The 26,186-nt window shown below is 36.6% G+C and overlaps 4 protein-coding genes and 1 long non-coding RNA gene across 6 annotated transcripts; 2 read left to right on the forward strand and 3 right to left on the reverse strand.

Annotated features, from left to right (window-relative positions):
• The first annotated feature begins 221 nt into the window (after nucleotides 1-221).
• Nucleotides 222-952, forward strand: LOC106132988 (mitotic spindle assembly checkpoint protein MAD2B). The gene has a single exon (XM_013332567.2). The coding sequence runs from the start codon at nucleotides 307-309 to the stop codon at nucleotides 895-897; it is 591 nt and encodes a 196-aa protein (XP_013188021.2). The 5' UTR covers nucleotides 222-306; the 3' UTR covers nucleotides 898-952.
• A 50-nt stretch (nucleotides 953-1,002) lies between these two features.
• LOC106132987 (gamma-butyrobetaine dioxygenase) lies at nucleotides 1,003-2,616 on the reverse strand. The gene has a single exon (XM_013332566.2). The coding sequence runs from the start codon at nucleotides 2,577-2,579 to the stop codon at nucleotides 1,233-1,235; it is 1,347 nt and encodes a 448-aa protein (XP_013188020.2). The 5' UTR covers nucleotides 2,580-2,616; the 3' UTR covers nucleotides 1,003-1,232.
• Nucleotides 2,617-3,076: 460 nt separating this feature from the next.
• On the reverse strand, nucleotides 3,077-13,324 carry LOC106132969 (sulfite oxidase, mitochondrial). Of its 2 annotated transcripts, none has more exons than XM_060952337.1 (11): nucleotides 13,185-13,324; nucleotides 12,613-12,770; nucleotides 11,921-12,053; nucleotides 9,613-9,791; nucleotides 9,015-9,168; nucleotides 8,079-8,268; nucleotides 6,772-6,903; nucleotides 6,065-6,257; nucleotides 5,245-5,445; nucleotides 4,186-4,358; nucleotides 3,077-3,985 (listed from the first exon to the last, which is right to left on the reverse strand). In XM_060952337.1, exons 1-11 carry the CDS (start codon nucleotides 13,208-13,210, stop codon nucleotides 3,857-3,859), a joined length of 1,668 nt encoding a protein of 555 aa, XP_060808320.1. In that variant the 5' UTR covers nucleotides 13,211-13,324; the 3' UTR covers nucleotides 3,077-3,856. The 2 variants fall into 2 exon arrangements, with proteins under 2 accessions (XP_060808320.1, XP_060808314.1); XM_060952331.1 differs by having other exon boundaries at nucleotides 3,078-3,985; nucleotides 6,772-6,906.
• Nucleotides 13,325-18,502: 5,178 nt separating this feature from the next.
• On the reverse strand, nucleotides 18,503-20,543 carry LOC106132989 (lipase 1). The gene is made up of 2 exons (XM_013332569.2): nucleotides 20,373-20,543; nucleotides 18,503-19,839 (listed from the first exon to the last, which is right to left on the reverse strand). The coding sequence occupies exon 2, from the start codon at nucleotides 19,829-19,831 to the stop codon at nucleotides 18,578-18,580; it is 1,254 nt and encodes a 417-aa protein (XP_013188023.2). The 5' UTR covers nucleotides 19,832-19,839; nucleotides 20,373-20,543; the 3' UTR covers nucleotides 18,503-18,577.
• Nucleotides 20,544-25,522: 4,979 nt separating this feature from the next.
• Nucleotides 25,523-26,037, forward strand: LOC132903309 (uncharacterized). Its single transcript, XR_009657378.1, has 2 exons — nucleotides 25,523-25,572; nucleotides 25,726-26,037. It is a non-coding gene; the product is annotated as an uncharacterized LOC132903309 (long non-coding RNA).
• Nucleotides 26,038-26,186: the final 149 nt, after the last annotated feature.

Below are 26,186 nucleotides of genomic sequence, written 5' to 3' on the forward strand. Positions count from 1 at the left end.
CGGAGGAATTTACGTACTAATAAACAAGTTGTCGTTATTGCTGATCCGACCGAGTATGAACCTAATATAAAAAGTTTTACTAGTAATTTTTTTTAGCTTTTGCTTGGCTTTGCTTTGCCTGGATGCTTTTCTTTGTCAACAACGCCCGAAATTGTCAGAGTCAAATAGTTTTGGTAGTCGGCGCCATGTCATTGTCAGACAAACCGAGTGTCAATGTCAAAGAAATGCGCGCGGTAAATATTTGTGTTTTAGTTTATTCACATTATCCAATTTTTTGCTAAAAGCCTCATAAAAATATATGTAAACATGGATAGCTGTTTCGCTGATATAATGGTGGAGTTTCTTGCTGTAGCTTTCCATAACATTCTTTATTATGCGTCAGTCTATCCAAAAAATGTATTCGAGACAAGAAGAAAATATAACATTGTAGTTTACCAATGCATTCATCCAGAAATTAAGCAATACATCGATTTGTGTTTAAAAAGTGCGTCAGAATGCTTAAAGGCAGGTCAACTTCATCGAATAATATTCTCTGTAACTAATAATAAGTATGAGCCTCTTATGAAGTTTGTTTTTGATGTGAGTAAAAATGAAACTTTTGATGACATCAATGACGCATATTTGGTGCAAGTAGAGCAAAACCTACGCGCATTTTGTTTACAATTGTCTGCTTTATCGGATAAATTCAGAAGTTTACCAGAGGACGTTAGTTTCACCATCAACCTCCACACTACAGAGTCTACTGCGGTATCTATGGCTACCAATCCAGATTTTGAAGAATTCCCTTTAGTAGAAGTTAGTGAATTGACACAAGATACTGATATTATTGTACCCATAAGAAGTTTTCCAATAAGAAGATTTAAATTGGACACTTACATTGAAATGCCGACAACCTGATTTTCAAATAGGGTGAATGATGGTTATTTCCTTAAAAAAGGACTTAATTTCGGTGCAGTCTAAAAACAAATAAACTGTCAAGTAATAAAACAAAAACAAAATGTCTGGAAAGTTAAGTGGTTTTTATTTAATAAACTTTTGACACAAGTATGATAATCTGTGTTTACTTGAGAGATAAGTCAGACTAGGAAGATTATTATATTAGATTTAGTAGGCTTTATGCTATGATAAATGTGTTTAATGAATACTTTAAATCTAAATTTACTAACACTTAGAAAAATGTGATTGGTACAAAAGCAATCATGCTGAGATTGTTCTTTTTGCACCCATTTAGATTAATAAATTCCATCTAGTTTGTTTATTTTTACTTTTAGACATCTCAGTCTGGAGTAAATCTCATCCCAGTCTATGTATGCTCCAATCAGCTTTCTCACATTATTTGTGTTATCTTCATAAGCATTCCTGCCATGTAACAGTCTTATATTATCAAAAGCTAAAATATCTCCGTCTGTTGTTTTGAATTTTGCAGAGAATTTGTGGTTTAATTGTAAGAATAATCCATGAGCTTTGTACCAGGGCTCAACTACTTCTATTGGGCCAGGAAAATGGCTGCCCCGTTGAGGAATTGAGAAGTTTATTCTATTAATTTCTCCATGTTTGTCCAAGCATATAACTGGCCCTCTATGAAGCTTAAAGAACTCATTCCCGTGTTCCACTCCAATGTCACTCCACTCCACTTCTGTTTCTGTCAGCAGTCTGTATTCCTCTGGATGATTCTCCTTCATGTAAGAAGCAATGTAATGACAATCTGATAGCAAGTTCTCTCCTCCAGCACTTTTTGTTTGCACCAAACAGTGGAGTAAGTTTGTTCCAGGGCAGTATTCATAGTATGGCAAATCTGTATGCATCTGCAAGTTGCTCGATAAATAAGCAACGTTACTGGTGTTAACTACATGCTGTACTATGAATTTAACACCGTAATGGGTTTGCTTTGTGAATCCGATTCTCGCTACGACAGCATCAATTGCTGTTTCAGAGTTTGGCGCATTTTGAATCAAAGCCACTCCATACACGGACAGCTTATGCAAATATTCATGCAATGCTTTATCGCTCTGTAAGATTTCAGTATAATCATGGCGACTGCATATATCGTCGAATTGGTCACCTTTCCAAGTGATTTTTGTGGGCTGGTAAATTTCTTCTTTATACCTTTGCTGATTTTTATCAGTAAAACTTCTGAACTTGAGCCAATTCAGCTTATACCGGGACACGTGGGCGTCACTCCATTCCACTTTGACAGAATCTGCATTTTCTTCAACATATTTCGGCTTTATGTCCGTTTCGAATCTACTCCAATCAAGAATCCTGCTTTTGGCGGTTTGATGGAAACAGTTATCACACTGGCAGTTATCTCTAAGCCAAACGAAAGGAAATTTCAATTGATCTCCATTAATTTTTACATTTAAAAAGTTTTCGTTGTTATGACTTTTTAAACGGTTCTGTTGAAGATTTTTTAACGCGATAACTTGATTGAGGAGGCGCGCACTTTGAACTCTCTTTGAGATAAACATGTTCGCTTTCCTTGACAGACTGGAATGCGACGCGTTGTTTTGGTATTTACATAATAGGCAACAACTGATATGTATTACGTCATGTGCCTTGTTTAAATAAAGCGGTATCATTAATTTATACTTAGTACGATGTAAGAGATAGTGGTTTTCATTTATTTCAATGAGATATTCTTATATTTTAATTGAATGTCAGCTTATTGCACAAGGAAATATTAAGTGTTTGGTACGCGGGCGAAACCAGGCATGGACGCTAGTTAGATAATTACAGTTATTTAATGTAGCTCTAATTCCATCTTGAGCCAAACAGTTGATCATGGCCTTTCAATCTTTTCAAGACTGTTGGCTCTGTCTGACCCCTTAATGGATATAGACGTGATTATTTACATATATATGTATATAAATGTATTAAAGGCAAGCTTTGAAGTCGTAAACTGTTAAATGTAAACCAATAAATAAATAAAATAATGGATTTGAAATGACCACTCGTATCGAACTCGTCGCTCCGTAACACCGAAATAAAATACTTTATAAGGTCAATAACAACTTTAATATGTAAATAAAACTTATTTTAACAACATTATGATTTGCATTGAATTCTTGTATAAAATTAACAAATAAGAACTATTGTACTTTACTACTAATTCTACTTCATATTATTGCAAAAGTGGAGCAACAAATAAGTAAAATAACTTTTATAAGATATCGGACATCGTTTAAACAATATCATGTAATGAAACTGTTCGTTCTGATTTGACCAAGATGTTTATAAATTTTTAAAAACATTACATTACCGACATTTTTCAATTCATTTTGTCTACAGTTTAACTACTTATATACAGAATACTTTGCAACAAAAAAGATGGTATAGTACTAAAATTAACAGAGATAGTTTTTCGCGCGATAAAAACGGCATCTCGCGTGCCATGCTACGGGGAGTGGTTCTTGTTTTTATTCAATCAAAACTTTGGAATATCCGATTTCTACTTAATAAGTTACTTGCCTAATGAAAAATAACGAACATTTGCTTTGGCTTGGCCATAAAACAATATTATATACCTACCTACTGAGTCCTAATAATTAAGTGTTCGAAATAGATCTCTTATTATGAAAAGGTTACAACATTATATGAATTCTGCATTCTCAACTATTACAAATCTACCTTTAAAATATGAAAAGCATATTTATTGATTCTAAAAGTCACGTTATGATTACTAATTATAATAATGAAACTGATATCGCGATGTAGTTTGCAGGTTTATTAATAGCGCCATCTATTGGTAAAGTTAGTTAGCTTTCTTTTAAGTAGATGTCGCCACTGTTTCTTCAATGACGAATGAACATTTTTAAACACAACCTTTCAGATCTTTAGCCTTATATCCATTTAACAATTAATGTTTTAGTTTAACCTTGATCTTATGGTACGCGTTACTGAGAATACCTCGAATGTTCCAGATGTCTTCGAATTTCTCTGGCTGCGTGTTAAAGTTACTGTCAGTCGCTTTTACCCATATTTCCACCTGCAAGAAAGCGCCCAAATACTATTAATATAATTGTATACGACTAAGGAATAGGTTTATAAACTTGGTATTCTTCCTGTCATTATTTGAATCATAAACCCATTATAAAGCCTTATGTGGTGTGTTCTTATTTGCTTTATGTGGCGTTGTCTTCAGCCCCATGAACGCCTCCCAAAAGAACCAACAAAAGTGTTCCTCACCTCGTGCTGGTGGGCCTCCACGGGTACGCGTGCGGTCCACAGCGTCCAGGCGTAGTGCTGGCGCGGCGGCGCGGCGTCGGCGGCGGCCGGCCGCGCCTCCAGCCAGTGCTCACCGCGGTCTGTCGTCACATCTACCCTCAAAATTTTAGCACCGCCACCGGAGTATGCGTATCCTGATGGGAAAAAAGTTTGTTTGTTTGTAATATCTTCATTGCATAGAAATTTACACAGTAACAAGAAAATAGGACATGAAACAAATCACTTGCAATGGCGGACCAAAAAATTTTATCATTAACGGAATAAAGCGAAACATCTACCTAAATGAAAAACGGCTGTAGTCACCTAGATGAGGTATTTCCATTAAAACAAGTAAATTTAAATTAAAACAAATGTAAAATTCAAATGGACCTCAAGCGAGACCAGTTGTCAGAATTGACAACCCAAGATCGAGCGTCTTGACACAGAAAAGTGAAGAGAGCCGAACCTCCTATAATGGGCCCAGAGACGGAAGAATAATAAGAAATGAAGAGAAAGAAATAGTAATAAGAAATGTAATGAAGGATGTGATTGTTTAAAAAAGTAAGGCACGATGATTATAAAATCGCATCGCATCAACAATTTCAACAGTTTCGGCATTCTACCGGTTACAAATGGCCGACATGACCGGCAAGCTACATATATACAGGAGGCGCAATGCAAAAGTCAACCGTAACTATTTTTTTTAGAGTTAAGTCCTAACTTCAAAACTAGTTTGATCTGTAAATATTATCTTACCTCTGAGTTGTATACAGCCATCAACAACTTCAACAGTTTCGCCATTTTGCGGGTCACAAATGGGCGACTTGACCGGCAAGCTACATATGTATATACAGGAGGCGCAATGCAAAAGTCAGCAGTAACTCTCTTTTTTTAGAATTAAGTCCTAATTTTAAAACTAGTTTGATCTGTAAACCAGTGCAAGAAGGAATAGGACCACTCCATCTCTTTCCCATGGATGTCATAAAAGGCGACTAAGGGATAGGCTTAAAAACTTGAGATTCTTAGACGATATTATCTTACCTCTGAGTTGTATACAACCATCAACAACTTCAACAGTATCGCCATTTTGCGGGTCACAAATGGCCGAAGTGACCGGCAAACTGTACACAGGTGGCGCAGTGCTGAAGTCAGCCGTGTCCCAAGTCTTGGAAGGGTTGAACGCGCGATAGTCTTTCTGATGCCAGTGTGACGGGCTCTCGTCTTCGCCTATCGTTATCGATTCTGTGGAATAGATTGGAATAATAGAATAGACAAATTCATTTATTCCATTTTTACACACACACACACAAAATCACGCCTCTTTCCCGGAGGGGTAGGCAGAGACTACCTCTTTCCACTTGCCACGATCTCTGCATACTTCTTTCGCTTCGTCCACATTCATAACTCTCTTCATACAAGCTCGGCGGTTTCGGGTACTTATTCCATTTTTTACGATTAGAAATCCTCAAAGTCGATCTTGCCCAACTCTTTTTGTCAAATCAGCATTATTTTCAGCCTTATACCCCTTTTTTTCTCAAAATACCCGAATATTATATCAATTTAACATTGAAGCACATTGAACAGCCCGAGCACTAGCAACTATCACTATGAGCGGACAACCATCGTCGTAGGGAAAGGGTGATTCTTAGTCGAACGTCATAAAAGCAAGATCTTCCAACCGAGGACCAAGCTAGGTGTCGTGAGGAAATGTAGCTCCTATGACTTTGAGTCGCAGGTTGTATCCTCCAATTCGTAAAAAAACTTTGCATTCGCGTTTCAGGATATATCACTATTGTTGCTTGTGGAGTGTCAACACGAGGTAGATAATTTCTAAACAGCTGTGAAGTAAATTATATGATACCTAGCCATTTTACACTCCTAACGGCTGGAGCGCCAGGAACTATCACTCTGAGCGGACGCCCGTGGTCGGGGGGGAGTGGCGCGCCGTTCATGTGAGTGGCCAGCAGCACCCTCGCCCCAGGGTCAGCGGCTAGACTCAGCGGGATAGAAGTGCTGAAGTTAACACCAGTCGCGTCCATGTCAGCGCCTGTGAACTGAGCGAGAATAAAAAATTATGAGCTACAACGAGGACTTTACATATAATCACGTATTTATCCCAGATAGGGTAGTCAGGGCCAACGGTCTCACAAAGTCTGATAGGCCACGTTCAGCTGCATGGCTTAAAGATTGATGATGAAATTAAGATTCAAATAGTGACAGGTTGATACGTTGGTAGACCATCGCCTAAAAGAATATTCCCAAGTTTATAAGCCTGTTTGGTTTCCTTCCACCCAAAGGTTGACTGGAAGAGATTGCATTAGCGATAAGTTCGCCTTTGTATATCACTATCTGTTTTGTGTTCTTTTGTATGTTTTACTCTAACGGTGCAATAAAAGAGTTTTATCTATACATCTATCTATCCCTTAGTCGCCTTACATCCATGGGAAACAGATAAAGCGGACCTATTAAAAAGTAACTTGAATGCGGTAACCATCCAACTTAGATCACGTCGCAATGTGTCAACGTCAATTGATCCTAGTTCAGGTTTCCTTCATTTCATTCACTCACAATGACATGCTTGCCGCCAGTGAGAGTCAGGTCCACCCCGCAGTGTATCAGCACATCCCTGAGCAGGACTCCGCTCCACACAGCGTTGCTGATGGCTCCCCCGGCCCAGCTGATGCCCTTCACCGGCTTCACCTGCTGTGAGAGACACATTTTATTTCGTTCAGTAAGAAATAAAGTAGAAATGTCAATGAGGGCGCTAGTTTTGCGTCAAATAAGTACCTACACACGTTTGTCTAGGAAAAATAAGCTTATAAACACATACATACATACATACATACATAAACTCACGCCTCTGTCCCGGAGGGGTAGGCAGAGACTACCTCTTTCCACTTGCCACGATCCCTGCATACTTCCTTTGCTTCATCCACATTCATAACTCTCTTCATGCAAGCTCGGCATATAAACACATAGGTACTCATAAAGCTTCAAACTACGAAAAAATATGATCTACTATTAGTTATGTTTATAGGTCGTTAGTTCGGTGATAATGACTGTAAACATGCTGATTTACACAAAAAAAAATTAAAGGTGTTTTACATGATCCAACAATGGCACAGACGATGTGAAAATTAACTTTTAAAGTGCTCATATACGTACACACTACCTTATATCTACATACATACACACAAACATAATTTTCTAAATCACAGAACGGTACTCACTGAAATATAGGTACAGCCATCGAATGCTCATAGAAAAAAGAAAATGAAATATTAATTTAAAATAATATAGGTACCTATGTGCAGCATAGGTAGGTATGCTTGGTCGATGAAACTAGGTGTTAAATTTCCCATAAAAATGCCACAGCTAATTGGCCTTAGCATATTGTGTCATATATCTAAGTACTTTGGTAACACACTCCATAATAAATTCATACTTACTCTATGAGGTATTCTCTCTATGGTAACGATTTAGTAACTGGTAACAAAATACACTGCCGTGTGGTTCCCGGCACTAATACAAAAAAAGAATAGGACCACTCCATCTCTTTCACATGGATGTCGTAAAAGGCGACTAAGGGATAAGCTTACAAACTCGGGATTCTTTCTTTGGGCGATGGGTTGGCAACCTGTCACTATTTGAATCTCAATTCTATCATTAAGCCAAATAGCTGAGCGTGGCATATCAGTCTTTTCTCAAAACTGTTGGCTCTGTCTACCCCACAAGGGATATAGACGTGACCATATGTATGTATAAACGTATCAAAATACCGAAAAAAAAATATGGAAAGAAAAGAGATGAACGGAGGACGCTCCACTTAACTCCACCGTCAAAGAGTTAACTCTTCAAGAAGAAGTAGTAATCACCTGGTTCATCTCACTCCTCCGGTTGCCAGCGCACATGAGCGCCGCTCTGAGGGTATGCCTCGGAAACCGGTCCAGGTCCGCGAGGGAGAACCGCTGCTCGCTGGTCTTCGGACCCTGGACGATGACGCGGAGGGTGTGGTCTTCTGTAAGTTCGGGCACGGGCATGTGTTGGCGAACGTAGAATAATTCACTGGGGAAAAATGGAAACATAAATATACCTACATGTCAAAAAAAAATAGAATCACGCGACGCTATCAGTCATAAACAGCGAAAAACCTAAATCGCGCAAGCAAAGATTTCACGGATCGCAGCTATATATATATAACCTCCGACACAACATCGTTGGAGCCGCGGTTCCCCAGGCGTCACACCAGCTGGCGGAAGATCTTCCCTTTGATGGCGGTCGAGCCGAATCATCGCTCCCGCTACATTACATATAGGCAATTCTTAAAAAAATATATAAAAGTAAATCTGACTGCATTTATTAAAAGTATTAGAAAATTCGGTCGTACAAGATGTTTAAATACTAGGCATACATGTACTCATTTTACACACGTACTTCCAGAGTATCAAAATGTTTAAGTATAAGATATAATTAAAATACTAGGGTACATCAAAATGTTAACAACACAGGTACTTTATAGTATCAAATATTTCATGGCTGTAAATAAAACCTAATAAGTATTATTAAAAGTAAAGGAGTATTAAAAGTAATTGAAAGTACAACTGACTGAACACTAGGTTAAACAGGTTCCCTGTTCGATGATTCACATAATTTACAAATCAATTGTTAAATTCATAGTTTGTTTGTAATATCTTTATTGCCTAGAAATTTTCACAGTAACAAGAAAATAGTAAGTATAGTTACATTTTATAAACAAGGAATCTGTTAAAAACTTGAAAGCATCACAGTATTATATACTAAGTACAACATACTTGGGAGTATCAAAGTGTTCCACCTGGTATTTCGGCGGTATTTCAGCGTTGAAGGGTTTCGCCGTCTTCACGATCAGCCGACGGTCTCTGTAAGGCTCCTTGACCCATAGTTCTTCATCACTGTGGTCTACTATATCTTCGTCGTGGAGATTTCCTGGAAAAATTATGTAATTTTATTATTACCAGGGTTTCGATTATGTGGAAATTTCCAATAATAAAAGTAAAAAGGTTCAGTCTGTGACGAATATCATCAAAATCGGTTGTGCAGTTTTTGAGTTATAAATCAAACTCCTATTCAAAAGCTTTGATAAGTGCCGTGTTGTTCCCGGCACCAATACAAAAAAGAATAGGACCACTCTATCTCTTTCCCAAGGATGTCGTAAAAGGCGACCAAGGAATAGGTTTACAAACTTGGTTGATTCTTTTTTTAGGCGATGGGCTAGCAACCTGTCACTATTTGAATCTCGATTCTATCATTAAGCCAAACAGCTGAACGTGGCCTATCAGTCTTTTCAATAATTATGGCTTTGTCTACCTCACAAGGGATAGAGACGTGACCGACGTGATGTATGTATGTATGTAAAAAAATGGTTTTTACCTATCCTATATGTCTCCAATAGCTCATAAACCTCCTTAGTCTTGTGCATCCCGTAGACATTCCAGAATGGCTCTACGCTATGACCGGCCGCGTTGTAAATCTGTTCTCCGCCAGGATGTGACGTCACGAAATTAGTGACGTCATAAACGCCATGCCGGTACGTCACCCAGAAACTCTTCCTGTGAGAGGAACAAGGATGATTGATTACCTTAATTCGAATGCTATTATGAACATTCGAATTATTAGTGCCGTGTAGATGCCGAAGAGAAAAGAATGGGGCCACTCCTTCTTTTCCCATTGATGTCGTTAAAGGCGACTAAGGGATGGGCTTATAAAATTGAGATTCTTCTTTTAGGCGACGGAATTTTATCATTAAGACAAACAACTGATCATGGCCTATCATCAGTCTATCCAAGACTATTGGCTCTGTGAGGTTATAGACGTGATTAAATTAGAATAGAATAGATTTATTTTCAAAATTGGGATACAAGGTATCACTTATTGACGTCACATCACCTTCCAAAGCGCATGTGTAGAAGAAGCGGCGGAACAAACTACACTGCAGCATTTTCATCGGACGTTTGTAAATTGACAAATATATATCTTTCATATCTATGAAATCTGTACTATGTTATACACTAAACCGTCAACTTGACAGTGTAACAAATTGTGGATGACGCGATGAAAGTGTGATGCATGAGTAGTCTCTTCCAACTTTCTGGTAAAGAGGCCAAGTTAAGTTTAGTTTTACGTTCATGATTAAACTTTGGCTCTAACATTTTTTGCTATATTTTCTTCATTGTCAGAGCAAAATGACATAAACGGAAAATAATAATAAAAAAATAATACTTTCATAGACAGTTAGTGGACCAATGGCATTAAATCATCATAGTAGAGCGGACCAATAGCAGCACGGTATATTTTAAACATTTTATTTGAAAACCAGAACACTAAACTGTCATTATAACTTTTCGATTTGTACCAATCTTAACTAAATGTAAATTAATCTGCACTCCTATTACGCTTTTTAATTAAGACAGTACCTACATTAATTAAAACTTCATCAATACCCCATAAAGACTGATGATGATAAATCAATTCACGTTTCCATATTACGAAATTGATTGATTACATGTTGTTTACATACATACATTTATGGTCACGTCTATATCCCTTGCCGGGTAGGCAGAGCCCATAGTCTTGAAAAGACTGAATAGCCACGTTCAGCTATTTGGCTTAATGATAGAATTGAGATTCAAATAGTGACAGGTTGCTAGCCCATCGTCTAAAAAAGAACCCCAAGTTTGTAAGCCTATTCTTTAGTCGCCTTTTACGATATCCATAGGAAAGAGATGGAGTGGTCCTATTCTTTTTTGTATTGGTGCTGGGAACCACACAGCATTATTTGTCATATATATTGTTTCACTATTCTTTTAAAGTCATAATTTAGATGAGTCTCACACCATGTGCGTATCACTGTACAGTGTACAGTCAACTGCATATCAAGTTATCCTGCATGGAACGCTATGATGCAGTAATACACATCATTTTATCTGATGCTCTTACGGTGATGGCAAACATCGTGAGGAAACCCATGCATTCAAGCAACTGGATGTGTACCCACGATCCGATATGGGTCAGGTTCCCCTGTCAAGGTTGTGAAGGTCAGACGGAAATCACTTTGGGAAAAAAAAACTTGACTTAACTCAAACTTACTTCGAGGCTATCTCAATCAGTGTATGTTTGACGGCCTCTGTGGCGCAACGGTAGTACGCTTGCCTGTGACACCGGAGGTCCCGGGTTCGAATCCCGGCCAGGGCATGATGAGAAAAGAACTTTTTCTGATTGGCCTGAGTCTTGGATGTTTATCTATATAAGTATTTATTAAAAATATAGTATCGTTGAGTTAGTATCTCGTAACACAAGTCTCGAACTTACTTCGAGGCTAACTCAATCTGTGTAATTTGTCCCGTATATATATTTATATATATATATATATTTATATTTAATTTGTCCAGTATATATTTATTTATTCACTATTTTCAAAGTATACTAACCAATATTGGTAACTCTTATGGTGAGGAAAAAAACATTGTGAGGAAATCTGCACATTCAGGCAAGTGGATGTGTAACTATGGATCCAATACGGGTTGGGTTTACCTGCAAAGGTTGCGGAGGTCAGATAGGAGTTGTTTCAAGTTAAAACCTGACTCACCCAATCTAGGATCCACGGTCAAAGGCATACCCTGGGCTCCTCTCCAGCGAGATGAGGATGCCACTGGGACTAAAGCCAGGAGGAAGTACCTACTTGTTGTCATGTTGCTGGACTTCCTCAGCTCGGTAGACCGGCAGACCTGGTTTCTTGTCTCCAGCTATGAAGTCATCCTCATTGTTGACAATTGCTGACGTTTTGTTAGATTTCTGTGTGCTCAGAAATTTTTCTGTAACAATGATATAAAATAAGACTATTGCATAATAGCTTTGGTCTGGACATCCATAAATGACGTCACACGTTAAGGGGGAGGAGGGGGTCGATGAAGTGTGACATTGTGTGACAAGGGGAAGGAGGGGTCATAAATTTCAGGATGTTACATTTTAAAAAAAATTTATGATATTTATTCATTCATTCATATAATCACATCTATATCGCTTGAGATTCAAATAGTGACTGTTTGGTAATCTATTACCTAAAATAAGAAGTTTATAAGCCTATCCCTTAGTCGCCTCTTAAGACATCCATGGGAAAGAGACCGAGTAGTCCTTTTCTTATTTCTATTGGTACAATTATTTATATTATTAATATTTATTTACATTAAAAATATATACAATCCATTAAATATTTCAAATACTGAGAGGGTGTGTAAATTTGGTATATACCTACACCTAATTATTTTTGAATGAAAAACATTGAATTTTTATTTTTCTTGTATTTAAAAAATCTATGTTCACTGTCAAGTGAAATGCCAAGAACTGAAGAACAAATACTGTAATATAAAGTACCTTTAATAGCAGCTCCAACCAGTACCGAGCCAAACAAAACAGCAGCTATATGCTTGGTGCGTATCTCTTTTCCATCTCCATTCCTTGTCTGCTCACCTCTGTCATAACTAAATAGCCTGCCTTGGGCTGATACCACAAAAACATTCTTTTTCAAAGACCTGAAGATGAGAAAAATAAGCCAGTTGATATTTGAGACTCAAAGCCCTAGAGTATCTTTTTCTTAAGTTAATAATTCCTCAAAGAATGTATTTGTGCAGTAGGTTATTAGTTAAGTCATATAAAAAAAAATTATTTATGTTGTATTGAATGAATAAAAGAATGAAAATTCACTTAGTAAATTTAGATATTTATTAATGGGGGCATGATCCGGATAAGCAGTAGGTTTGTATCATGATATTATGATTCGTAATGGGACAAACACACAACATTTACTAATCGCAAATGACGCAGAACCTCGTTATAAACTTTATCAATTGTCACTAAGTTAATGCAATAAAAATATACTCTTGCAATACACCAGTAAATAAATATCAAAATTTTAACGTAGTAGAAACGAATAATTGGCAACTTACCTTTGCAATATACTTCTTAGCGACATGCTAAGTTCTTAACTGAATAAACGATATACGAGAAAATTATCACACAAGTTTTGTTTATGTTAGCTTTGGCGATATATAAATAACTTGTTATCACATTATTTTTACATTCTAGAAATCAAGTGCACAACAGAGAACCAGCTGTTGTTGACAGTGTGTGTTGGTTGAGTTGAGTTGACACTGTTGACAGGTCAGCTGATGAGCTACCAACTCTTAAAAATATTTATCCCTGATGTTATGAGATTAATACAATATAATATATATGTGTATGTTATGGTGCCATGTGGTTCTAGGCACCAATAGAAAAAATAATAGGACCACTCCATCTCTTTCCTAAGGATATAGTAAAAGGCGACTAAGGGACAGGATTAGGTATGTTATGGTGCCATGTGGTTCTAGGCACCAATAGAAAAAATAATAGGACCACTCCATCTCTTTCCTAAGGATGTAGTAAAAGGCGACTAAGGGATAGGCTTAAATACTTGGGATTCTTCTTTTAGACGATGACTTGTTTTTACTATTTTTAAGGGTTTTTGTGACGTCCACCGATTTTTCTCAATCGAGCGGTACCATAATTTTAATGACAATTTTTTACTTTATTTAAGAGAAAAATACTTATGCAGGTAACTCTGATGCCCCGATAAAATGTCAATGTCAAAAGTTAAAAATTTACCTTACTGACATTAAAATAACCGGCCTTTTTAAAATTGTTGTTTTGTTGACAGCTGCCTGCTACTTCCATCGCAGAATTTAATAATTAATACTCTTAAGAAGTATCAAAAAGATAAATTGAACTACACCTAGAATAGGTATGTATTAGAAAAATCGATATGAAAGATAATCATTATAATGTCCTGTACATTATTTCTGGTTGCGTCTTCACTTCTCAGGTGATGAGCTCCGGCTTTTGACCTTTGTCATCTTTTGCCACCAGGCAAAATACCTGAAAAGACTGAAACCTATTAAGCTTGTAGGTAGCTACATCTAATGCATACGTTTAGAATATAATTTCAGCCTTAGAATAGAATAGAATACTGAACAGGTTAACTGACACTCTAAGAGATATGAGAAATGAAATATCACGTATCAGTTCTTTATTAGAAAAATATGTTGGGTCCAACGAGCAGATCTTGAAAACAATGCAAGAGAATATTTCCGACATAAAGGAGCAGATAGCTGACCTAAAATCATCAAACGAGCGATCGCTTAACGCAATGCAAATCAAAATGGAATCCCTGGAATCAGATATAAACATGCTGAAAGTTGCTTCGACGACTACTCCGCTCAGTGTGGAAAATAAGCTTTCTCTCGGTGAGGAAGTCATACAGGAGATGCAGAACCGCAAGAATAGAGAGAAAAATATTGTCCTTTTCGGCGTACCTGAACAAATTTCGTCAACCACGGAGGAAAGTCTAATAAAGGATGAAGCTGTTGTCCTTAGCACTATCTCCATGATAAGTTCAGACATACCAAAACCATCCAAAGTTTTTAGGATCGGCAAACCGCGTCCAGGGAAAAACCGCAGTATTAAAGTATGTTTTGAAACACCAGAACCTGCAAAACAACTGCTCCGCAACAGAAGTAAACTCAGAGATGGAGTTAAAATGTTTTCGGATCAAACACCATCGCAACAAAATTACATGAAAATCTTAAAGAAGAGCTTAGGCGACGTCAAGATAAAGGCGAGACGGATCTTACTATCAAATATATTAATGGAACTCCATCAATTCTAAAAAACTCAAAAAACTTCAATCGTTGAGCACAACAAGCTGCACCCACACCGAGAGTATCAATACATACGAACTGCTAGATAATTATCAGAATTTTCCTAACAATAAATCACGCTTTTCTTTCCTATATCTTAACGCCCGAAGTATAAGAACTGAAGGAAAATTTGACGAGCTCAAATGTATGCTTCGAGCAATACCAAACAAAGTTCATATCATTCTAATAACTGAGACTTGGATTCGCAATGAGGAGGAAGCACTACGATTTCAACTACCAAATTATTTTCACTATTATAACTACAGAACAGATTATGAAGGAGGAGGAGTATCCGCATATGTCCATAATAATCTGAAACATAATTTATCCGAGTCATTATATATTGGAGGCAACAATTACTTGTGGATACAACTAGAGAATTACGGACTAGAAGTAGGAGTGGTCTACAACCCAGGAGACACAAACTTCAAACAATTTCTTCAGGTGTATGAATCACAATTAGAACATCGAAAAAGAGCAATTGTCTTCGGCGATTACAATATTGATTTACTCACGAAAGATTCTAAGACCAGACAATACAATCAACTTCTGAAACAAACAGGATACTCAATTCTTAATAAAATTAACAAAAAATATTATACCAGGCCGGGAGCAACCAAAAACTCTCTTTTGGACCATGTGAGCACAAATCTGAAGAAAGATAGCTTTCATGTGATAACTGTAGACTCGTCTCTTTCTGACCACAGACAATTATACGTGGAAATAAAAAAGATAAAACCACCACCAAAAGTATACAATAGATATGAAGCTATAGATTATAAGAAACTATATGAATCCGTAGAAAGGATTGTATCACAGAAACCTAATATTAATTTCACAAGTCTAGAAAAACAAATTAATAAGTGTACGGAAGAGAGTAAAATATTTAAGACCAAAATCATTAACGAACCTCAAAAAGACTGGATAAACAGGAATATAATAGAGGTAATCACTGAAAGAAACATGATATGGGCAGAATTAAACAACAATCCAGACAATGAAGACCTAAGAGAAAAGTTTGACAGAAAGAAAAATGAAGTAAAAAACCTAATCCGAGATGTTAAGAAGTCGTTCTACTCTAAGGAATTTAAAAATTACATTGGACAGCCAAAGAAAATGTGGAATCTACTAAATGCTCTAACTAACAACAAAATGAAACAAAAACGCGCTCCTTCAAAACTCTCTGTCGGCTCCAGCCAAATAACAAACCTCAATGAGATATGTAACGTATTTAATAATTTTTTTGCTACTATTGGATCATATCTCGCGAATGAAATTCCAAAAAAATTCCATGACAATTACACTCATGCACTACCAAAAAGAACTACTTCTTATCAACAAATGAATAACTTCGAACCTTGTACCGAGGAAGAAATTCTTGAAATTATCAACAATCTTGATCATAATACTAGTACAGGTTTAGATGGCATTAGTACCAAAACAATTAAATGTATAAAAAATTTAATAATAAGTCAATTATCGGAATGTATTAACAAACTTTTACAAAAGGGGTTATTTCCAGACTCCCTTAAAATTGCAAAAATTACACCTATCTACAAATCAGGACCCAAAACGGAACCCGGTAACTATCGACCAATTTCAGTTTTGCCGATAATATCAAAAATTCTGGAAAAGGTTTTGCATACACGCCTTCAGAACTACTTGGACTCTAATAATTTCTTCTTTGACCGTCAGTACGGATTTAGACCTAAAAGTAACACAACAACAGCAGCAATTGATCTTATAACTAAAATTAAAAATAATATAGATAAAAAAAATATTGTACTAGGAGTTTTCATCGACTTAAAAAAGGCTTTCGACACTGTCAGTCATAAACTACTTTTAAAAAAGCTAGAAGCTGCGGGAATCTCTGATAAAGCTCTTAAAATGTTTGAGTCCTACCTCACAAATAGAGTGCAGGTAGTAAAATTAGATGGTAAATTCCAAAGCGACCCACAATCCATATCCTGTGGGATTCCACAAGGATCAATTTTAGGGCCACTGCTCTTCTTAGTCTATATCAATAATATGAAGGATTTAGACTTGAAGGGCCATATCACACTCTATGCCGACGATACATGTCTTTTTTATTTTGGCTCATCAATTCACAATTTAGTTTCTCAAGCTCAAAACGATCTCGAAACTCTCTATAGTTGGTTTCAATATAACTTGCTAACAATAAATATTCCTAAAACTAATTATATACTTTTTAAAGCAAAAAATAAACCAGTTCCTAATCACATACCATTAACATTGAATAACACACCTCTGCAAGAGAAAACCCATGAAAAATATCTCGGCCTTCACATTGACACATATCTAACATGGAAAGTCCACATAAAAAAGATAAAAACTAAATTAATATCATTATTGGCCTGTCTCAGGAATAGCGTTCGCTTTATTCCATACGACTTGCGTCTAACAGTCTATAATGCATTAGTAAAACCGCATTTAATATACCTTATTGAAATTTGGGGAAGTGCTGCTAAAACCATTTTACGCGAATTACAAATTGTACAAAATAAAATAATAAAAACATTATTCAGTTATAATTTTCGAACTCCATCTGCAGATATATTTAGCAAAACTAAATTAATGAGCATAAAACAATTATATGTTTATAACATTTGCATATTTATCCGCAAAACGGTAAATAAAACGGTCCGTACCGACCTACAATTCATAAAGCAGAAAAAGGTTGCGCGCATCTGCACTCGACGCGCGAGCTTCATTGTTGTTCCAAGGTCGCGCACTAAGCATGGATCGACAGCGATAACAGTTGAAGGAGCGCGTCTTTTTAATAAACTACCCTCTCTTATAAAATCTATCGATTCACTCGCCGTATTTAAAAAAAAACTTGCCAAACATATAACCACAAATGTCCCTATTAAAGTGTAAAACTGGTTTGGGTGCGAGCTGTTGTGCTTGGTAACTTAGTGGTGGGTTTGTAGTTGTTTTATTTAATTATTTTTTAATTATTATTTTTTTTTTTTTTTTTTTTTTTGATCTAACTTTTAAATATGTATGCTTTTGTTTTATTATGTGGCCTTTCAGGGCAGCGAACGAGTATCTGTAATGTTATTGTAAATAGTAATTTGGGTTCTCATGTAAGTGACAACTTGTCTTAATGAGAATAAATGTCTTTAAACCTAAACCTAACAGGTACATTATGCAGGTCGTTAAAGTCTGCTCTTGGAGCAAGTAATGAGTTTTTAAAGACCGCATGCATGGGTCGTTTACTCGGTATTCAGTTTGAATTTAAATTTCATGCCTCTTGAACTTCATACAACTGTTCTTTTAATAAAAAAAAGTAATACAATGCTGATTGATTTAAACTTTTGGCACGTAAAATGTACGGATAACAGATGAACTTTTTGTAAGAATTTAATTTTCTATTCTCAACCATTCATTCCCCACTTCAATGGGGGGTGAGTAACACTCATGGCAAAGGGAAAATAAAGAGATTTTTCGTCAGTTCATAATTCGGAGTCATGTGTAGTGGTGATACTGTATTCAATAAAAGAAACAAAGTGATAAATCGTTTTTTATTATAGGTATACAGCAGGTTATTGAATTTTATCATCAATCTCCATCATGTCGTGACTTTATAAAGTACTTGCGGTATTCGTATCACATTTGTAATTCCCAGTCTCTAAATAGGACAGCACTTTAGGAGTAATTTGTACCGACAAGCTATCCGCATACAAAAAGTCCAGATGCCCAAACTTCGTGTCGTTCAATACACACATTTCAGCATTGGATAGCACGTGTGTTAGCCGTTTGATGTCCCTTGGGTCGCCGACGTAGTCGTTCAAACTGGCGAGGAAAATCCATTTCATTGACACTGCGCTTAAATTGAAAACTGGTGGCTTCAGTTTACCGTACGCTTTTATGTTTCCTACTAACCCATAATCATATTCTGTGAAACCGTTTTTCCTGATCTGACCCCAGCGAATGAAGTCTTTGAGCGATGTACCGGCTGGAACGTGACCAGGAAGTGCTTTCAAAACATCGGGTTTGATATTAAATTTATTGAAGCCCAAAGCAGCAAAGAGGATGAATGAGCAAAACGGGTACTCGACTTCGCTAAGTCCGCACAAGACTGTGCCGGCAGTTTGCACAAGCCCTCCCGTTGGAAGGAATTCTGCGTTTGTCAAATTGTTAACACCGTCTGCAACGGCGGACAGTCCTGCTTCTACAGGTATCAGTAAGAATCGTGAGTGATCCAGCCAAGCTGTGGCTGACAGTCCGAAGCCTACATTAATTTTATCATTGTACTCTGGCTGTTTTGCGCATAGTAAAATCAATGTTGCTACGCCTTGGCTATGACCTACAAATGTCAGTTGTTTCTTACCAGTAACTTTTAGGATATAGTCAATAATGGCTGGCAAATCTTTAGACGCCATGTCGTCCCAGGCGAAATTCCAGAACTCGGGGTTTTTGTCAGGATTGAGTGTGGTATGATTCCTACTGTAGCGGTTTCCTCGATTATTGGGTATCCACACGTCGTAGCAGTTATCGGAGTATATGTAGCAGTGGGATTTCCCAGGCCCCGGCAGTATGCAATCATCTCCACTCAAGTAGAGTCCATGGTTAAACAAGATTGGAAGTTTATCGTCGTCTTCAGGGCAGGTGTCTTGGAGTGGGATTCTGAAGAGCGCAAGGATGTAGCCATCACTTGTGGTGACGTAGTGAGTTTCACTGTGAAAGCCATCATACGCCGCTAGCTCAGGAAACTTGAGGCTGCCGCGTGGCGAATATCCAAACAGTTCGGTGAAGTTGACGACATCTTTGGTTTGCGTGGCGTGGGATATTTCAAGTGATAGCAGAAGGGTTGCAAAGATTTGTGGCCAAATCATTATATTTTCTGAAATAAAGAGTGAAGTGGTTATGTTAGTAGATTGACATAAAGTAAAAGTGCATTGTAAATAGGGTCTATGGGTTCATGTATAAGAGCACTTTTTACGCTTCCCGTGAAAAGATTTACTACAAGTATTGATGAATTTTTAGAAACTTATTGGTCTTCTGTAGGAACATGGATGTCACTAACTAAACACACTTTAGGTTTTAAAAAAGCTAAGGATATCAAATATTTTGGACCAATAATTCAGATACTTAACGGCCCATCTGATCTGATGCCTATCGGTGGTCTAGAAGTTTCATATTTCTCAAGAAATAGGAAATTCAGGAAGCTTAAATCCATGATTTAAGTCTGGCAGGGAACATACCTTTAACATTTTGTCAAGTTATAGTAAGTAATATTTTAGTGCATACTGTTTAAAATGAACTCTTATTACAGCTGAAAATACAACATGAAATACGCTACGATGAGAGGATATCTGGCACAGTGATCAAATAATTATATGACTTTCATAATTAAAAACTCAACAACTTCCTCACCTGTTGTATCAAACAATATTACTACAATGCGTTTAGTCGCATCCCATTAAAAATTTTCAGTGTTTTGTTATTTAAATTAACAAAGCCGTAAAAATTATTTACTTTAAGTCTTAATATCGAAGGAGTGACTTCTTTGTTGTCTGTACGTTGTGTGTTAACTAAGTGTTATTAGTTTTTAGTTATATATACATCTCTTATCATTCAGGTATCTTTTATTTCTTTAGATTTATCAGTTTTCAGTTTGATAGGTTTAACATTCTGTAAATATGTATCTAGGTTAGGTAATATTTAGTTAACTCTTTGTGATACACTTATAGCAGTAGATCTATATCTTTATACTACTTCTTTAAGCTAAAATGGGGAAAATAATTGGTTTTACTTTTGGAGGACCCTAATTTACATGATAATAATACAGGTGTCTCGAAATGTTAATATTTCTAATTAGGCGTCGTGTATGTCGAAATGTATTTACTTTATTAAATTATTCTTTGTGTACAGTGACCCACATGCGTAACACCTATGTTTATACAGATTTGGTATCATTTTCTTACTTAGCTCAGTGTAGCTTCAAGGTATTTACGGCAGCTTACATCTCTGACTTCACACGGCTGACGAAATAAAGGAAAGCCTCTACGTTGGTTGGGTGACGTTTTGCGGGAGCGTGCTGTGGTGTAGACTATCTGGGGAACAATTTCTGGCAATGTTTCCACTGGGATCGATAGTAGGGGCAGACCAAAGGATTCCTGACTCAATGCCGCGAATGATATGCGAGCCAATGGACTCATAATTGAGGACTCGAAAACCGGATAAAGTGACGAGAAAGAAGTCGTAACGCGGATTCCAAGACCAGAATCATAGTAGAAGAGTTTTCTGAAATCTGTAAATACGGTATTAGTGCCGTGTGGTTCCCGGCACCAATACAAAAAAGAATAGGACCACTCCATCTCTTTACCATGGATGTCGTAAAAGGCGACTAAGGGATAGGCTTACAAACTTGGGATTCTCTTTTAGGCGATGGGTTAGCAACCTGTCACTATTTGAATCTCAATTCTACCCCGCAAGGGATATAGACGTGACCATATTATGTTGTATGTATGTATGTAAATACGCAGATTCTTAGCGTAGATAGGTATTATCAGTTACAGTTACCAGGCTGAATCACACTTATTTCATTATTCTTCTAGCATTAGAGAACAGAAGATAACAAGAGCGTCATAGACAGGGCACTGACGAAGGGTAACTAGTCCATTGTTAATAAAACGCCAGATTTCATTCCCGACATTCTGGAAATAGTATCGATTTCAGGGAGTACCAGGACAACATAGAACAAAAATATGAATAGATGCGGTAAAGCATTACACTCGAAATTATGACGATACTTACACTCAGATCAATCTTGTTTGGACTAGATGCAATATATGTATATAAAGTCATATGTCTCCTCGGGAGTGGTAGGCAGAGTCTACTTGTTTCAACTTGTCATGAGCCGACCATTCCTCTGCATTATTTTATTCATATTTTCATTAAAGTTTTACGGATAAAGAGTGCTCTTAATGTGTTCAACGTTTCAGATTTGATCAAGATAATAGCATATATCTTGGATTTTGTCAAAGCCTCAATTCTAACTTTCTAATACATAGTCACGTCTATATTTATAAAGCCAAACAACTAATGGTCTATTAGTCTTTTCGAGACTGTTTGCTCTGTCTACGCCGCTAGGGACATAGTCCTTATTGTAAGTTTGTAAGTAAGGATTACTAGAGGCCGCCCGCCACTTCATTCGCATGGAAACCCTTTCAATCCCGTGGGAACTCCGGGATAAAAAGCCTATATGTTATTCCAGGTCTTCAGCTACGTACATACCAAAATTCATCGTAATCGCTTCAGTAGTTTTTGCGTGAAAGAGTAACAAACATCCATACTGACAAACTTTCGCATTTATAATATTAGTAGGATATCAGGATTTAAAAATACCACATCCGTTATCAATATTCCAAATTCTACGATCCTGGAGACACGGCCAATATCTGCGGGAACCACGGAACATTCCTTGTTTGCCGAGAGCTACACGACTCGACCTCGTATTAATAGTCACTTGCATACACGAATCTTGTCCGGAATTTACAATACATACATACATACAAATATGATCACGTCTGTATCCCTAGCGGGGTAGACAGAGCCACCAGTCTTGTTAAGACTGATAGGCCACGTTCAGCTATTTGGCTTTAAGATAGAATTGAGATTCAAATAGTGACAGGTTGCTAGCCCATCGCCTAAAAAAGAATCCCAAGTACGTATGTAAGCCTATCCCTTTACATTTACAATACATCTTAAACTATAACCAAAAAGATGTTATTCCATTTCTTTAACTTGTTTTTCCGTGTGCCGTGCCGTAACAGGACCACTCCATCTCTTTCCCGTGGATGTCGTAAAAGGCGACTAAGGGATAAGCTTATAAACTTGGGATTATTCTTGTAGGCGAGCTAGTAACCTGTCATTATTTGAATCTCAATTCTATCATTAAGCCAAACAGCTGAACGTGGCCTATCAGTTATTTAGTTTGACTTGTATGTTAACAAACTTTCAACTTTAATTTGACCCACTTCCCAGTATCCAAATAAGCTGAAATTTTGCATGCTGGTCCAGAACCGATGACAATGCATGTTGATCATAATCGTGACCTGATGCTGCTGCGAGGATCGGCTCCGTACGAGAAATCTCCTCAGCGGTAAATAGCGGGGATATGATTTTGTAGGTATACGCATTCACTCATTCATTAATTAATTATGGAACTCCTCAATATTCAACTGCTGTGACTTGAAATTTCGTATACGCATTCGTTTATGAAAGCAGCTGGTAGCAGCTTCTATTATCAATTCTTGAAAATCATACATGAATGTGCTTAATGTGATTTAAAATTTAATTTTAATCTTGTATGTTTGTTTGTAAATTCTTTATTGTACATAACAAATTATAAGTAATACATAAAAAAAAAAACATTAAAAATAACGACGTACAAGGGCGGACTTATCCCTATGAGGGATTCTTCCAGTCAACCAGGTATTTCAAATTAATCTTTTTAGGGCACTTAAATAAAAGCTCTTTTATAATTATTTTTTTGAAGTCTATTGCGTCCAGTTATCTATTAACCGATCGATTGCAGACGTTAATAACTTAGTGCTTTACAATTCATGCGGTCTTCTCGGGGCATTAAAGGGCCGTGTTTTTCCACTGCTCAGTCACCGGTCAATAAAAATATGCGGACTGCGACGTGCCTTGAATCCTGCGAGCCATTCGTTCCACCCACGAAATAAGAGATTTTTAGAACAAATATATATATATTTTTTTTTTAATATACGAGTATATGGGACAAATTACACTGATTGAGTTAGCCGCGCAGTAAGTTCGAAACTTGTGTTACGAGATACTAACTCAACGATACTATATTTTATAATAAATACTTATATAGATAAACATCCAAGACCCAGGCCAATCAGAAAAAGTTCTTTTCTCATCATGCCCTGGCCGGGATTCGAACCCGGGACCTCCGGTGTCACAGACAATTATAATATATATTATCACGTCTATAGAGAAGTGATATATGTATATTTGTACTAAAAATAAGTACAAGTAAGTTTGTTATTAGTTTCAAAAGCATCCGATAAAGCAGTGAGCGATTTGCCAGCAATATTATTTAAGCTGAGGTTCACATTTTTGATTAAGCGCCGTTTAGTATAGCGCTAGCAAAAAATTCAACACCTTGTCCAAGCTCATTTTCAGAGAAGTTTAATTTTATAAGTTACTGTTTTAAAATGAATATTCTCAAAAAGACGCCTTGCTCCAGTCATGCCGATTCTACAGCCAGTTAAATTAATATTTGTTATCGTAAAATAAAACATTAGCATTTCATCTAAATTGAAACAACCGTCTTTACCTATCCAGTTATCTGTTAAATCCAGTACTTGTACAAACTTATTTATCTTAAGAGCCATTGTTATAGGGCGATAACATTATGGATCGATACAATAATATTTCAAATCAATTTTATCTTGCTGTACACCAATAATCAGAACAGTAAGAATCTTAGACAGCCTTGCGAATTGGGCTGTCTCTGGTTTATAACCAAAATTGGGTCTCTATTTTTTTATATTAATGTCAAAGCAGCACTTTGGCAAAAGAAAAAAAAAATAGAGACCGCTCGCTTGATCCCATGGTCCAACATAAAAAGAGTGGAAAGGAAGTGAAAGGAAGTGGAATAAACCAATAAATAGTCGCCAAATAATGATTTATCTCTAACTAGCTGTGCCCGCAACTTCGTCCGCGTGGAATAGTTATTTTGAGCATCATTGAAGCCCTTACAGATGAAAATTATTCCCCGTTTTTTTCACATTTTCCATTATTTCTTTGCTCCTTATAGTTGCAGCGTAATGTTTTATAATCTAAAGCCCTCCTCGATAAATGGTCTACTCAACGCAAAAAGAATTTTTCAATTCGAACCAGTAGTTCCTAAGATAAGCGCGTTCAAACAAACAAACATACAAGCAAACAAACTCTTCAGCTTTATAATATTAGTATAGATTTCAATCTACAACAAAAATAAAAAGAAAATAATTTATTATGATTAGAGAGGTTGACAATGATTGAGAATCTGCCTGTTTTGCGGCCCTTATATAAAGGTTCGTCCATTAGTTTCGGAGTTTGTATGACAAGCTACTTCATTTCTCAAATCCCATTCCTTTATTTCGTTGACTTGGTTATCCTTTTTGGATCGTACTGGGAATGTTTAATAAAGAACTATCTTTTTTCTTTGCTGAATGAATTGCTGTAATGGTAGTTGATCTAAGAATCTCTTCTTTTATTCCTTTATTTGAATATAAGCATTGATATTTATAGATATGTTTGTGACGCGATGGCTTTCGAGCTACCTAATTGATTTAATAAATTCGGTTCAACGTTTATTAAGATACTAGCTGACCCGCGCAACTTCGTTTGCGTGTATCCCGCTACTTCGACAAATACAGTCAACGCACCAACACATATTGGATACTAATTTTCAATTCACAATAACTTCTTTCCCTTAACCGCGTTTAAAATATTAAAATGTTTTTTGGTTTCTGTGACTCTTCTTTGATCGCCCCCCCTATCAGTTTTTGGAAAAAATATTTAAGTAATGTACAGATTTTTTTTTGTCTTATATGTATAGATCAAAGTCGTAGTACCTACTTTTTAATATTATTTATTTTTTATGTACCGTTTTTTTATATTTTTTGTTTTTTTTTATGTACTTACCTACTTTTGTTATATACATCTAACTATTATTTTCTTGCTGCCGCCGACGCGCTATTTATAGGGACGCTGCCCCCGCCGCCGCGGCCGGCCCGTACCGTGCCGCAATACTAATATCGTGATATCTCCTAAACTATATGTCTAAATAACACACTGTAAACTGCAAAAATAATCTAAATTAAATGCTCGTGATGATGAACTTACTTATTTTGATAAGGATATATGTATTATTGGTTATATCACCAGTTAAACATCACCCAACGAATTAAATGTTTTTTTAATACAGAAAAGTAGTTTTTGTGACTTAAATAAAAAAGCTGGATATATGTCATCGCGGACTTTTTTGTAGAACTAATAAAGACCAATGTTTTTGCTATACATTGTTCTTACTTGTATCCAACGGTATAAGCGGCGCACGCACAAATGCAATCTTCAATTAGATTTTTTTTCTGACTTCTTGGACATAAATCGCTATAACTCAGCTAATATAGTTTCAATGTATTTCAATTATATATAAAAACCTGT

This window comes from Amyelois transitella, chromosome 3 (genome assembly GCF_032362555.1).
Source record: "Amyelois transitella isolate CPQ chromosome 3, ilAmyTran1.1, whole genome shotgun sequence".
NCBI lineage: Eukaryota > Metazoa > Arthropoda > Insecta > Lepidoptera > Pyralidae > Amyelois > Amyelois transitella.

Bases quoted from the DNA above. Each gene is read 5' to 3' on its own strand.
- LOC106132988 (XM_013332567.2), top strand. From the start codon at position 307: ATGGATAGCTGTTTCGCTGATATAATGGTGGAGTTTCTTGCTGTAGCT.
- LOC106132987 (XM_013332566.2), bottom strand. From the start codon at position 2,579: ATGATACCGCTTTATTTAAACAAGGCACATGACGTAATACATATCAGT.
- LOC106132969 (XM_060952331.1), bottom strand. From the start codon at position 13,210: ATGTCGCTAAGAAGTATATTGCAAAG. The intron at 12,054-12,612 runs GTACTTTATATT...TCATTGTTACAG, and splicing joins GGTTGGAGCTGCTATTAAAG to AAAAATTTCTGAGCACACAG. The intron at 3,986-4,185 runs GTGAGGAACACT...GCTTTCTTGCAG, and splicing joins TGGAGGCCCACCAGCACGAG to GTGGAAATATGGGTAAAAGC.
- LOC106132989 (XM_013332569.2), bottom strand. From the start codon at position 19,831: ATGATTTGGCCACAAATCTTTGCAACCCTTCTGCTATCACTTGAAATA.